The sequence below is a fragment of the Triticum dicoccoides genome, chromosome 5A, assembly GCF_002162155.2.
Source record: "Triticum dicoccoides isolate Atlit2015 ecotype Zavitan chromosome 5A, WEW_v2.0, whole genome shotgun sequence".
Classification (NCBI taxonomy): Eukaryota; Viridiplantae; Streptophyta; class Magnoliopsida; order Poales; family Poaceae; genus Triticum; species Triticum dicoccoides.
The window spans coordinates 5,847,468-5,862,323 of NC_041388.1; the positions used below are offsets into that span (position 1 = coordinate 5,847,468).

General features: G+C 44.3%; 1 protein-coding gene across 7 annotated transcripts; it reads right to left on the reverse strand.

The window, feature by feature from the left end:
* Positions 1 to 907: 907 nt before the first annotated feature.
* LOC119298750 lies at positions 908 to 7,782 on the reverse strand. 7 transcript variants are annotated; one of them, XR_005145947.1, is made up of 5 exons: positions 7,336 to 7,782; positions 6,956 to 7,144; positions 6,483 to 6,542; positions 2,168 to 2,243; positions 1,719 to 2,069 (listed from the first exon to the last, which is right to left on the reverse strand). XR_005145947.1 is itself a non-coding variant. In XM_037576040.1 (4 exons), the coding sequence occupies exons 1-4, from the start codon at positions 7,345 to 7,347 to the stop codon at positions 1,317 to 1,319; spliced, it is 303 nt and encodes a 100-aa protein (XP_037431937.1). In that variant the 5' UTR covers positions 7,348 to 7,782; the 3' UTR covers positions 908 to 1,316. The 7 variants fall into 7 exon arrangements, 4 of the variants coding, with proteins under 4 accessions (XP_037431937.1, XP_037431940.1, XP_037431939.1 ...); XR_005145946.1 differs by having other exon boundaries at positions 2,168 to 2,261; XM_037576040.1 differs by lacking the exons at positions 1,719 to 2,069; positions 2,168 to 2,243 and adding an exon at positions 908 to 1,358.
* Between the last annotated feature and the right edge of the window lie 7,074 nt (positions 7,783 to 14,856).

A 14,856-nucleotide genomic window follows, 5' to 3' on the forward strand; every position in this document is an offset into this window, starting at 1 on the left:
GAACTCCTCTCCGGCGACCTCCTCCTCCTCCTCCTCTCCGGCGACCTCCTCCTCCTCCTCTCCGGCGAACTCCTCCTCCTCCTCTCCGGCGATGTAGGCGAGCGCCTCTTCGGTGACCTCCTCCTCCTCCTCTCCGGCGAACTCCTCTCCGACAAAAGAACACGGCAAAAGAACGTACAAGATCCAAAAACAGGAACAAAATTTGAAATAATATCGTGCCAAAAAACGAGCAAAAAAACTAGCAAAAAATGGGAAAAAAATCACGATCCAGATCCAAATTCAAAATTCAAAAATAGCAATTGCGCACGGTGGGGGTTAGACGGTGCGCCACTACTATTTTCCCGCCTTCAAAATTCAAAATACTAATGGCTCACTGTGGCCTATACTAATGGCGCACCAGTGGCCTATACTAATGGCGTACCGTGGCCTATACTAATGATGCGCCATTAGTAAAAATTACTAGTGGCGTGCTAGTAATGGCGCACCAGTGATGTGCCATTAGTAGGCATTTTCCTAGTAGTGATTCCAGAGGAACGAAAAGGTGTAGACGACGACGTTACGATCGTCAGCAACCCTGATGTTACAAACAAACCAGACCCATCCGGTGCCCCAAAGTGTAAACGTGGACGCCCGAGGAAGAATGCCCAGTGAAACAACAATTTGACACCGAGACTATCACTAAACAAGTGGAGTTCAAAAGACGCAAGCGCAAACCATCAAACGCCGTGTCCAGCCCATTCGTACAACCATGAATGGGCTACACGGAGAGGCACTTCAAGGGCAATTCCAAATGATTGATCTTCATAGCATGTTCTTTGAATTAAAGACTACACTTATGTTCTGATGTTTTTGCATATTACTTGTATGCTTATTTCCATCCAAATGCTTGACTTTTCATTGGTTCTTTTAAAAAAAACAACTAATGAGCTGCATGTTCCACTTCTATCCTTTGCACCATCTGATCCAAACCTATCTGCATCGGAGTATCCTTACATTTGAAACACTACCATAAGTGACTACTTACAAACACATGCTCCCCATTCTATACAGCACCATACACTGCGTAAGTATACAGTTCTGGTTTAAGTCGATGATGATTATGGCTGAGGCAGGGTAATTAAGGAAGAAAAAACATAGCATATAGAACACATGAGCAATGATGTAAATATCATGGTTGCACTACTATCTCTCACATCACGAGTTGAGTGGGAGATTATTACCTCGCCAGCAAAAGGAACATAATCAATAATGCAACTAGCTTGATGAATTACTTCGATCCGCTCCACAAAAAAAAATTCAGGCTGGAGCACCAGCAGTCAATGCACACACAGAACCGTATTGTCAAATGCCAGCTTCTCCTGTAGAAAATAAGAAATAATAGCATCAGGAACACCATGTACCATTTTTATACTGACATAGACATGTCGATAACAGTTGGTACATTGCAGCTTGTGTTTTGCATCGAAACTAACGTGATACATGAAGCTAACAAATTTACAACTAATAAGTAACAATACTGAAACAGATGTCCCAACTAGCTTCACTCTAACAGAGTTCTGCTTACTAACTAGACAGCTAGGACAACAATGAGAACCGGGCAAGCAGCATAAGATCATCAAAGAACAAACATATGCTAAACTTGCTCATTTGGCAAAATAGGTTGTGCACACGAACATAACAGAGAGGACTAAAATAGGGACCACACTTCTTCTGTTCCATATTTTTCGACAATGATTATGGCTGAGGCATGATAATGCACTTGCAGCAACGCGTGCAAAGTGGACAAGAAATTCATATAAAGTAGGCATTCTTCCAAATTGAGCCAATTCTGGTTTTCGGAGATATACTATACATAATTACTGTCCATTTTATACGGTGACATACATTGCCTAAATAATCAGAACTATGTTTGAAGCGCGGGTCATGTATGTCCTGAGCTCCCGATTCACCTTCTCCTCGCCCCACATGAACCCCTGGATGTTCTGCACCCACTCGAAGTAGCTCACCATCACTCCGCCGGAGTTGGCCATGATGTCCGCTAGGACCAGCACGCCCTTATTTGCCAGAATCTGCACCATGAACATGTACATTTCTCTACTACCATTCAATGTGTGAAATGTGTCAACAAATGCAGCTTAGTTTTGTGGCAAAATGTTGGTGTTCTTGCCTCGTCGGCCTCGGGGTCTGTTGGGTGGTTAGTAGCCTCGATGATGTACTTCTCTTTGATGGCATCAGCATTGTCCCTTGGAGAAGAAGAAAAACTGAAGATAAACGGTACAATTACAATAGGAAGGTATTGCAGATTTTCTTAACAAACCAAAGTGTCAGACTCGGCTGGCAACTTCCATTAGAGATGTCTAGTCCATTCTGAGAAAGCTTTCCATGTTAATTAACGTGTCAGGGGCGGAGGCACGTTATCTCATCCGGTGTCACTGGCACCGGGTAAAATACGTGTTTCCCTTATACATACTCCAGATTTTTGGGCTGGACACCGGTTACTTTTCGACCTGGACACCGGCCAGCCCAGCAATACACAAGCCAGGCAGAGGCAGTGCAGCCCATCTACGTAAGTGCCCACACATGATCGATCGATTAATCCATCCGACGATCCGTGGTCCCTATACGTGCCCGTGTGGCCGTGTTGAATAGAAAAGCTATCGATCCGATTAATCGATCCCTAATACGGCTGGTCCTTACCTGTACGTGCGCCCGTAGGGTTACTCGTCCGCTCGGCTTCTGCGCCTCAACCCTCGCAGCGTCGCCCGTGCTCGCCCCTTCCACTTCTCTGTCGCGCGGCCAGCCGCCGGTCCGCCCAGTGACCCCAGTCGCCGTTTTTCAAGCATCGCAAGCCGGCCGCCTCTACCCTCGCCCACTCAGGGATAGTTGGAAACAGGTTGGAAATTTGAGGTACGTCTGAACTGTCAACTCTCAAGTCCCAACTCAGCGCTTGGTATTTGGTAATTGCTCTCAACTCTGAAATCTGAAAACATCTTCTTACAATCTGTCAAATTAATGCTCTCAACTCTCTGAAATCTGAAATCTCAACTGTGTGTAGGTATTTGGTAATTGCCGATCTCTCTGAAATCTGAAATCTCTGAAATTTAAAGCTATTTCAATTGGGAACAATTCGCTGCGATTCATAGCTAACCAAGGGAGGATTATTTCTGCGAAAGCAGCGAGGTACAATGTCAAGTAAGTTTAACTCCCTAATCGTATTTGTATCATCCAATCAATACATTTTGTTTATTGTTTCTATTCTTGCATGCGCAAACACAAATAATGTAACTCTGTACATTTTTGCTAACACAATAATAATAAATCACAGGAGAATTTATGGAAAGGTTTCTTAAAAAAAAGAAGACATCAACACAAGATGATATAGCTAGCCCATCACATGAACCGGATGATCCTCCAGCTCAGCCACATGAACCGGATGACGCTCCATTACAGGAACAAAATGATGCCTTGACACATGAAGGTCCAGCCCCTCATATGTGGAATTTGTCTCAAGCTCTAGAAGAAATCAATTGGGAAGAGGGAATTCAGTCTGATCCTGGCAAAAGGAGAAGCATAGATGAGTATCCTCCTAATCTAAGGGATGTGGTAAGAAGAAAATATTTGGCTAAGCCTCTTTGTCAACCTCGTAGTTATAATTTTAAAACTACAACTATTGGTGGTCGAGAGAGAAAGTTTAATCCTGATTGGTTTGATGAGTTTGGGAGCTGGCTTGAGTATAGTGAGTACAAAGAAAAAGCGTATTGCTTCTGTTGTTTCTTATTCAGGCGCCGTGATAAGAAAGAAGCTGGATATGCAGCATTTGTTGCAAAGGGTTGGTCAGGCTGGAACAAAAAACATAGACTAAATGATCATGTCAGAGATGTCAACAGTGTTCACAACCAAGCAAAAAGAGATTGTGATGCTTTATTGCAACAAGACCAGCACATTTATGTTGCTTTCAATAATCAAAGCAATGCTGCGAAGAAGGCGCATTATACTAGACTAAATGCCTCAATTGATGTTACTAGAGTTCTATTGCAGCAAGGGTTACCTTTTCGCGGCCATGACGAGTCAGAGGAGTCCTTTAATAAAGGAAATTTTAAGGAATTTTATGCTTATACAGCACAGCAAAATCCAGAACTACGCAAGGTTGCAGGCCCTAATGCTCCAGGTAATAATAAGTTGACTTCTTCAATGATCCAGAAGGACATAGCTGAATGTTTTGCAAAGCAAATATTGCATTCTATTCTAGAAGAAATTGGAGATGGTGTATTTTCTTTGCTAGTTGATGAATCAAGGGATGTGGCTGGTAAAGAACAGATGGCTGTGGTCTTGAGATATGCTGGTAAATGCGGAAGTGCGAAAGAGAGTTTAGTTGGCCTTGTTCATGTGAAGGAGACAACTTCAAAGTACCTCAAGTCTGCTATTGATGATTTATTTGCAGAACTTAGCTTAAGTCTCAAGTAGGTTAGGGGCCAAGGATACGATGGCGCGAGCAACATGCGAGGTGAGTTTAATGGTTTGCAATCTTTAATCATGAGGGAGAACAACACAGCATATTACGTTCATTGTTTTGCACACCAATTGCAATTAGTTGTTGTGGCCGTTGTAAGGAAGCACAAATGGATTGGAAACTTTTTTGATATGATCTCTGTATTGCTGAATGTGGTTTCTGGATCTTCAAAGAGAAAAGACATGATTCGAGACAAATATAAAGAACAAGTGCGTGGAGCCTTAGGTTGTGGTGTACTTCAAAGTGGGACGGGATTAAATCAAGAGCTAGCCCTTCAAAGACCCGGAGACACTCGATGGAGTTCACACCAGAGGACTCTGAAGAGTTTGATTGATTTGTTCCCTACAGTTATTAAAGTGCTAGAATATGTGGAAGAACAGGACAGGGATGACACAAACAGAAGGCAAGCATGTGGTCTCCTTGTTTATTTCCAATCATTTGATTTTGTGTTCTACCTGCAGCTTATGTCCACTATATTGGCTATCACAAACACATTATCAATGGCTCTACAAAGGAAGAATCAAGACATCGTAAATGCTGTACATTGTGTGCAGTCAACCAAAGACACATTGAATAATTGAAGGAGGAATGGATGGGAATCAGTCTTGGGTGAAGCTTATGCTTTTTGTGACAAACATGAGATTTCCAAGTTGGAGATGGAAGAGCAATATGTCAATCCAAAGAAGCCACGTCAAAAAACAGGTATCACTAATAAGCATCATTACGAAGTGGATTGTTTCAATGATGTTATTGATTGGCTGCTTCAAGAACTTGACAACCGATTTAATGAGAAAAATTCTAAGCTACTAATATGCTTAGCTGCTTTGAGCCCAAAAGAATCATTCAAAAATTTCAATTTAGAGCATTTGATGGATCTAGCTAGACTTTATCCGAAAGATTTTGATGATGGAGAATTGAGGGACCTTACACATCACCTCCGTCTTTACATTGCCGATGTTCGAGTAGATGAATGCTTCTCTGGCATAAATAATATTTGTGAGCTCTCTCAAAAAATGGTGGAGACCAAGAAACATATTGTGTATCCTTTGGTTTATCGGCTTGTGAATCTAGCACTTGTATTGCCTGTTGCCACTGCTACAGTTGAGAGATGTTTTTCAGGCATGAAAATTGTGAAGACATTTTTGCGCAATCGTCTTGGTGATGATGCATTGAATCACAACCTTATTTGCTATGTACAGAAGGAAGAAATGAGAAAAGTTACCAATGATGCAGTCATTGATCGCTTTGAGGTCATGAATGAACGTAGAGGGCTATTTTAAAAAGTAATGATCTTGATTTTATGAATCATTGCAGAAGTCTAGTTAATATGTACTAAGTGTATTTTATTTTATTTTGTAGGCATCCAGGATCTATTGGCCTATGTCGTGATCTGACCACATTTTGTTTTCATTGTTTCGAGTTCTTATGCTTAATTCTTTAAATTTACGTAATCAACTAGTATTTCAAGTGGATGTGAAACAATTTATTTTGGTAAGAGATCTCGTTGCATTATAATTTGTGTTGTTGGGTGTGCTCTTTTATATATATTATTGCTTGTTGTCCATCCTTGTATATATGATGTGTACGTGGACACCGGTACATTTTTGTTCTGGATCCGCCCCTGAATGTGTGGACTGCTGATACATACTACGTACTAAATATGCAAGTTCAGAAGATGGTGCATTCTGAATACTGAAGATAAATGTGGCACAGACAGAATAGTCAGGTTTTGCGAAAAATAGCCAGGTTTTGCAGATTTGCTTAATAAACCAAGGTTTCGGACATGACTGTCAACTTCCGTTTGGGATAATTGTATATAATATATATTGAGTCCATTCTGAGGAAGCTTTGCATGCTACTGACAGTGTTCTGAATAGCTGAGACATTATCTAATCTCTGAATAGTTGTATTCGAATGTTTGGCAAATGCGGTAACAAGCACCGAAACGACAGATTCTGCGAGCGAGGTATACCTTGAGAGGCTCAGCGCTGCCCTCCACCACCGGCACGTTGGGACGGCCTGCCTTCTCACACTACCAAGCCAATCAAACAGCGGTTTAGCTTTTGAGCAGAGCTGTCAGTTAAAATTCAGCAAAATATAAATTGCAATGTGGGTTGCTATGCTGCCTGCTAGTACTTGCCAAATTCTGAAAATCAAACGGACTTTTTATTAACAAAATGTTTTCAGATACAGAAAAAATAATAGCCGTGTTGACAAAAAAGGAGTATTGAATCTGCCTCATAACAATCTCAGTACTTGAGCTTTCACAATGCTAGATTCATCGACCAACCAACCAACCAACCAACTAACTAACTGATAAAAGTAGCTTCCTATATTTATTCTTGTTGATGTATGACAACATGCATTTGATACTCTGAATCCTGGAAGAACAGACGTGCCTGAATGCAGACATATAAGATCAGATGGTTTCATGAAGGTTCTTACCATCAGCTCAAAAGCACCACCATCATCATCAGCCGTAGCAGCGGCCGCAGCAGCAGCAGCAGCAGCGATGTGCCTACTGATGCTACTGACATCATCAAGCAAAGAGAGCCTTCGATGCGCCGGACATCTTCTGCCCCATCTTGGCACTGGCAGAATGGCGGAATCACCCGCCGGCGTCCCTCCCTTTCCCTGGAAATTATTCAGGGAACAAAGGCAGAGTAATTGTTATGCATGTATACTAGTAGTTACTAGTAGAGGACCAAAAAGAAACACACATATAGTCTAGTAACGTAGAAAACAGATGCTTTCAGTACATATTTGTACTGTCGCTGCAGTGCCAATAAGATCAACACAGGGGGATGAAGGAGGGAGCAAGAGACCGTACGAATCATGTCCTCAGGCAGGATGAGCTACACTCCGGCGGGGCCGGTATCAACTAGGCGACCACGACCAGCAGCGGCGACCACAGTGTAGTTAAGGTCGACGACTAGATGCAGGCGTTGGGGACAACCTACTCCGGGCGCGGCTGCTCCCCCTCCTCGGCGGCACGGGCAGACTAGACCTCTTCTTTGTGAGGCCGACGTCAGCGAGGGGATGTGGTTGCGCGGGCCCGTGGAGATATCTCCCCCGCGCGTGGAGCTCGTCCGGCGACGCCGCTGAAGATGCCGCTGCCACGACCATCCGCCTCTCCGCTCAAGATGCGGCCACTGCTGAAGATGGACGCCGATTTGGTCGAGGACTCAGCTGTGAGGAGAGGGGCAGGGAGGATAAGACGCAGGAGAAGCGGCTGAGTCGGCAGTGCAGCAACCCGGGAGAGGAGGAGGCGAGCGGAGAAGGGGATCGACAGAACATGGAACAAGCGTGCGGGCCCAGGTTTTCTTTTCCTTTTCTCCCAGCGCTGCACGCTAAATTGGACGGATCTATCCTTTTAGAAATTGATTAGCCCCACCATAATCTTTTAATGATCCCACAAGTATTTGTAATTTCATGTAATTCTAGTATCGTAACTCCTCGTAACTCCTATTTGTCCACCGTTTGATTGCAGTGGATGAACGGCCCCTAAATTCGCCAATCACTGTAACAGTTGTATTAATTGTTTCATTGCTATTACAGAAACAACATCTCTTGTTCCCTTTCCAATTTCTTTTTGATAAATTATCTTTTAAAAAAATACCCCGCCTTGCAGGTACCAAAACAAATTTTAATATTTAGAGGGATTTTTAGTTTTCATATCAATCCATGGGTGAGAGCAGTGTTTGTGCTCATCAAGAACTGGTATATTGAGCAGACAATTATCAATGCAAAGTAACAATGCATGAACAGCTTTTCCTTTTTGTTTTTGCGTGTGCACTCAAACAAGATTGCAATGCAGACATTCCAGCAGTTGGCGACACAATAACTGCAGTAGGCAGACATTCACGATATCACAAGTGGGCTCGATAACAACACAATACAAGATCAGTTGGGTTTGATCAGACGCACATTATTTAGCCAGGCTATCCGACAGACAAGCCATCGACTGAAACAAACAAAAATTCCAAACGATTGATGAAAAGGAAAAATGTATCAATGAATAGTACACAAACCTCAAGTTATAATCATTCCTTGAATATTTAGGTGGACATATAATAGAGTTTAGGACAGTACACACAGTTGTACATTGACGCTGTTACATTTTATCCCCAACACACGGTAAGTAAACACAAACGATAAGTGACACTGTTGTACACACATACAATTTAGCTATGCTTCCATGGCCACAATACACGAGTGTTATAGTTTTTGGACTTTACTTAAATACGAGGATGATGGCGGCGCATGGCCTGGTGTGTGAGCACCCCGATGAGGACGAGCACGTGAAAGATCTGGTGCAATGGTCTACTCTGAAAAATCCCTGAGCGCCACCGGTCCAGCGCACGCGATGTAGAACCTGGTGCCGACGGCGTATAGCACTATGGGTGGCCCCAGTGGACGACCTTGGCCTGGTGTTGGCCTCGATGCATGGAGACAACCGACAGCCTCGGTGCCGCCATGTATGGGAGGAAAGGGATGGCCTTGACGCATCCACGCAAGGGAGGAAGGTAACGGCCGGCGGCTTGGCGAGGGACGGCTCATGAACGCATACAGCCAGGAGTTCTACATCCTATGCGTGGATTTGGTTTCCTCCAAATTCTCATGAAAAAAGCTAATTAATTTAGTGGCTGGCCATTGATATGGTATTCGGAAGGAAAACATGTGTATATATAGATAGATGGGTGGAGTTGCACAGCACCGTAAGGGCCTTCTCTCATGCTTTGTATGTGCCTGAGAAATTGGAAGGAAAATCAAAAGCATGATAGCTCACAACAATTCAACTTGGTTCCTTACTTGCATGATAGCTCACAACCTCGCGTTCGCGTTCCAAGCGTGAGCACTATTTTTTTGTTCACGCAAATCCGAAGAAGTTATCACAGACGAGCCACATGCAGGGAAACTTGCATGTGTGGTTCTGGCCGGGCTTTCCTTCGGTATCTAATAACCTTGTTTCTGCTCGCCGCTGGCGCACCTCTCCTAACTATTGCCCATTTATTTTGAAATAATTTTTTTAGGAGGGACAATTTTACATATTTCTGCCAAGTCCTTCTGCATGGTGATTTTATGTGAGCAGTTTTTATTTCTCAATGGCATATGGTGCTATCTCATGGGAATATCAACGTGGTGCACAGCTTGGGTGACACAGTCTGCATGAAGCAACACATGCATTCTTTGTTTCTTACTAGCGAGAGAAGAGCGCGGCGCACGCCACGCAGGTAGGTGTTCGCAGGTGCCCGTGCGAGTGCCCGTTATGACCTTATGTGGGAATGTGTTCCCACACAGAAATATACGTGTTTCTTTAGAAAGGCATTGGAATACTTAATTAGTTCTGCAGGTAAATGATTAGAGATATTAGTTCTGCATAGAAATTTTTGGTCTGCACACATCACAATCGACAACCTGCTGGAAGAGCGCAAAATATGGCAATCCAAAGGTTTAAAGGCGATGTACTTCAGTTATTTTATCAAAAAGTGGCCTCAACCTCCAATATGCACTGTCATATCTGCAAAGAACGCATACACTTGGTCATGTTTTCTTTTTGAGTCAAATACGGCAATTCATTGATTAAAAACATCGGTACATAGAGTCTCCCGGATGCAATCTGGATGTTTCCAAGCCACTGCACTGATTCGTATGTGGTCGTTACTCACTTCGACGGAGGCCAGAGAGCGTTTGGTTACTATATCTATCCGATGGGAGACGGTAATACGGGCTATCTTCAAACGGTTTGGATGGCGGTCATGTAATAGGATAGGCATTTAGCGTTCCTATCTTTTTTTATGCCGATCGGTTGTGGCTTTCCTGTATTTTGTTAGCTGTTAGTGAGCTTTTTTTCTGTCTTGTTTTGAGACCTGAAGATTTTTGTTGAACATCTAAATTATTAATAATATCACCGCATGCATCGTTCTAATGCAGAGGCCGGGGATTAACCCCCTTTTTGAAAAAAATATTGCGGTAGACAGAGCTAACAGAGTGCTCCGAACAGCGGGCCAGAGTATGTGCCGAGACATTTGACGAACGATTAACATGAATAAAACAACACTCAAGAAACCAGTCGTAATTTTTTTAATGTCATTGACCAGGATGCTGACTTTGGAGCGGTCTTGAACAGCCGACTGGATTCGTTGAACAACAGAGAGACAATCAGAAGTCACAATTACCTTTGTGAAGCCCTCTTCCTGAGCAAGGGTCACAGCACGACGAGCCGCCAAAGCTTGAGCAATTTCAGGCGTAACAATCCCAGGAAGTCACTCGTTGCAAGCAAACAAGCAGTTGCCGTTGTGGTCTCCGACCGTTACGCCAACCCCCATCTGATCGTGAAGCTTGGAACAATGCAGCATCAACATTAATGACGACAGTTCCTGCTGGCGGTGGAGTCCATCTTAAACCTGAAGAAGAGGAATCACACCTAGAAGCATTTCCAGTCCTGAAACAATACTGCACCACCATCTCCACATAGGCACAAATATTCTCAGCCGCGCGCCTTGGGTGCAGGGAGCCATTGTTATTCCTCGCATCATTTCTCGCCTCCCAAATGTGCCACAAAGTGATTGCCAGGACACTATTTTGAAGGTTCGGTCCCCGTTTCAGAAAATCAAAAACCCATTGTTTAATATTCACCATACTCTTCCTGCACAACTCGAGAGGAAAGTGAAGCTTCACTCTGTCCCAGACAGCTGCAGCAAAATGGCAAAGGAGAAAGACATGTTCAGCTTGATCATCTCTGCCACAAAAAATGCGTCCATCCAGACTGGGGATGTGGCGATTGCGGAGTTGAAAGCCCGTAGGAAGACAGTGCCACACGCCACAAATTGATTTTCATCTTCCCAGGGGCATTGATCTTCCAAAGAGCCTTCCAGCCCTGCAAATCAACATCCAACGCTGAAGGTAGCCCTCTGCCTTTACAACTTTGTGTGGCCAAGAAGCTTGCCGAACGCACCAAATTGTGGGCAGACCGAACAGTGTAGAGGCCATGTTTGTCGTGGGGCCAGGAAGGAAAATCTTCACCACCATGGTGGCTAATCGGAACCAACTCCTCATCCCACTCTGCCGCATCATCAAGCATCAGGGAGTTCACCGTGTCCCCGAGTGGCAAAGGCACCAAAGTTTTGAGAACAGCTGCTGGGTAACCAGGGATCCAATTGTCCAGAAGCACTTTAATGGAGCAGCCATCACCCACACCCCACAGGACCCCTTTCTTCACAAGTTCCCTTCCAAACAAAATGCCACGCCAAGTATAGGATGGCGAGCGGGGTTTCGAGGCATCCCAGAAATTGCAGTCCGGGAAATACCTTCCTTTGAGGACCTTAGCACACAGGGAGTTGGGTTCCGTAATGAGACGCCAACACTGTTTGCCCAGCATTGCTTGGTTGAAGCTCACAAAGTCGCTAAAGCCCATGCCACCGAGAGACTTAGAGGGTGTTTGTTTTCAGGGATTTATTGGCTTAGGGACTTAAAAAAGTCCCTATAAGTCCCAACTAAACCAAACAGGAGGGACTTATAGGGACTTAAATTGGGCATTTGGGACTTATAGGGACTTAAATTGGGCATTTGGGACTTATGAAATAAGACTCTCAAGAAGGGACTTATAAGGACTTATAGTTGTAATATGGTCTTATAGGGACTTATAAGTCCCAGAAACCAAACAGGTAGTTACTTTTTAGGGACTTGTGACTTATAAGTTAGGACTAAAAAAGTCATAGGACTTATGAACCAAACAGGGCCTTAGGTGTAGTAAGCCAATCCCACGAGCGCCAATACACTTGGTCATGTTGGGGCAATGAGCATTGTCCATTCTTCAGGTTTGAGCACCTCTAGCCTGTCAATGATACCTGTAAGAATTAAAACTTACGTGATTTAGTAATAGTGCGATCGTGTACTCATATCTGCGAGAAATGCTTATCGCCAAGTGTTGAATAACTAGATTGAGCTCAAAATATAACTTGTATTCATCCTCTCAAGGGTAGCATATATAAGAGAGTACATATGTGAGAGGGAGAGAAGATACAACGCACGCACACACTAACAAACTACTAGACGATCCTATTTCTGAGAATGGATAGGAGCGGATGACTCGTGCATGGCCCATGCAAGGGCGGTACTGCATGGATAACGTGCATGGCCAGCTCATCTAGCGCAAGACCAGCTCGGCTGGTGAATCTCAGTCTTACAGCCCCCCGCAGTCTCAACGTGGGCTTGCCGAACATTGAGACTGGACCGGAACTGAGTGAAAGTAGCAGTAGGTAGGCCCTTCGTGAAGATGTCCGCGTATTGAGAGGTTGTAGGGACGTGAAGCACACGAATTTCCCTGAGAGATACTTTGTCCCGCACGAAATGAATGTTGATCTTAATGCATCTCGTGCGTCGATGCTGCACTGGATTAGCGGACATGTACACAGCAGAGACATTATCACAACACACCACCGTGGACTTGGCGATAGGCTGATGGAGCTCCTGCAACAACTGGCGTAACCAAGCGGTCTTCGCAACGACGTGGGCAACGGCCGGTACTCTGCCTCAGCGCACGACCTGGAAACAGTAAGCTGCCGTTTCGACGACCAAGATATCAAATTATCCCCAAGAAAAACACAAAAACCAGAGGTGGAGCGTCGTGTATCGGGGCAGCCGGCCCAGTCTGCGTCGGAATATGCTAAGAGAGTGGATGGTGGGGAAGGGGTGATGTGAAGGCCGAAGTCTAGGGTGCCCTTGAGATAACTAATGATGCATTCTACGAGGTTATAATGGGAGGAGCGAGGAGCATGCATGAAAAGGAAGGCCTGCTGAACAGCGTAGGACAGATCAGGACGAGTGATAGTCATGTACTGGAGTGCGCCGGTTAAGCTACGGTAAATGGTAGGGTTCTCTGGGAGATCACCGTCTGAGATGGATAGTTTGGCACCAGAGTCAATGGAGGTGCGAACGGGATGACAATCAGTCATGCCGGCACGCTCAATGATATCTAAAGAATAGTGCCGCTATGAGAGGTGTAGCCCAGTGGAGGAGCGAGTAACAACAATGTGAAGGAAATGAGAGAGAGGACCGAGGTCAGTCATAGAGAACTCCCCATGGAGAAGAGAGATGATGTAGTCGAGAAAAGTGGTCGAGGATGCCGTGAGAATAATATCATCGACATAAAGAAGAACATAGGCCGTGTGGTTCGTGGATCTGTAAATAAAAAGTGATGTGTTGCATTTGGAGGCGACGAATCTTATGGACGTGGCGAACGCGGCGAAGCGAGTGAACCGCGCACGTGAAGCCTGCTTAAGGCCGTAAAGAGATTTCGGAAGGAGACAGACGTGGGAGGGTGCAACGGGGTCTTCAAACCCAAGGGGCTGCTGGCAGTAGACAGTCTCAGTAAGATGTCCGTGTAGAAAAGCGTTCTTGACATCTAACAGGTGGATGGGCCATGAGTGAGAGGTACCGAGAGAGAGAACAACTCGAATAGTGCTGGGTTTGACCACGGAGAAAAGGTCTCGTCGTAATCGATCCCCTCGGTCTGAGAAAACACACAGACTATCCAACGCGCCTTATAATGAGCGAGTGTACCGTCAAAGTTGTATTTGTGCCGGAAAACCCATCTCCCGCTGATGACGGGAGCACCGGAGGGCCGAGGAACAAGCGTCCAAGTCTCGTTTTGAAGGAGGGCTTGGTACTCGTCGCCAAGCTTTTAAATCTAGGTCGATACGACCGATATATAGGCCGATATATCACTTTTGGGGCCCTATCGATATGAACATAACATATCATTTGGTAAATATCATTTTCCAACATATCATCTGATATGGACCAAAATATTGACCAATATGGCCGATATGTAGCTCAATATGTCCACCGATATAGAATGATACGTAGATGAAAACAATTCTTTATTTGAAAGCAGTGAAATACGATTATGCATGTACAACTTCATGATATATTATCAAAGTCATGCACAATGTTTCATACAAATGCATATATATCGTGTTGTTTTTAATCATAAAGTATGGATTTTGTGAATCTTTCCGTAATAGTTTCTTAATCAATAAGTTAATAAACTAGGAATCCAAAAGTGTTATGTTAAAGCATTGACATCATACATTTGCTTTTACTAAAAATAAATGTTTTGAATAAGAATAATGAAGAAAAACTAGATATGTTTCTCCGATATATCTACATATCCTGTGATATATCACCCGATATCTGACATCCGATATGTCGAAACCAAACCGATACGAACCCGATATCTGATATTTCGAAGCTTGCCCGTCGCTCATGGCAGCGGCCCAGTGTGGATCGGCAAGGGTGACGTGGTAGGTGCGGGGAAGTGGAGAGGCGCCCCGTAGTTCATC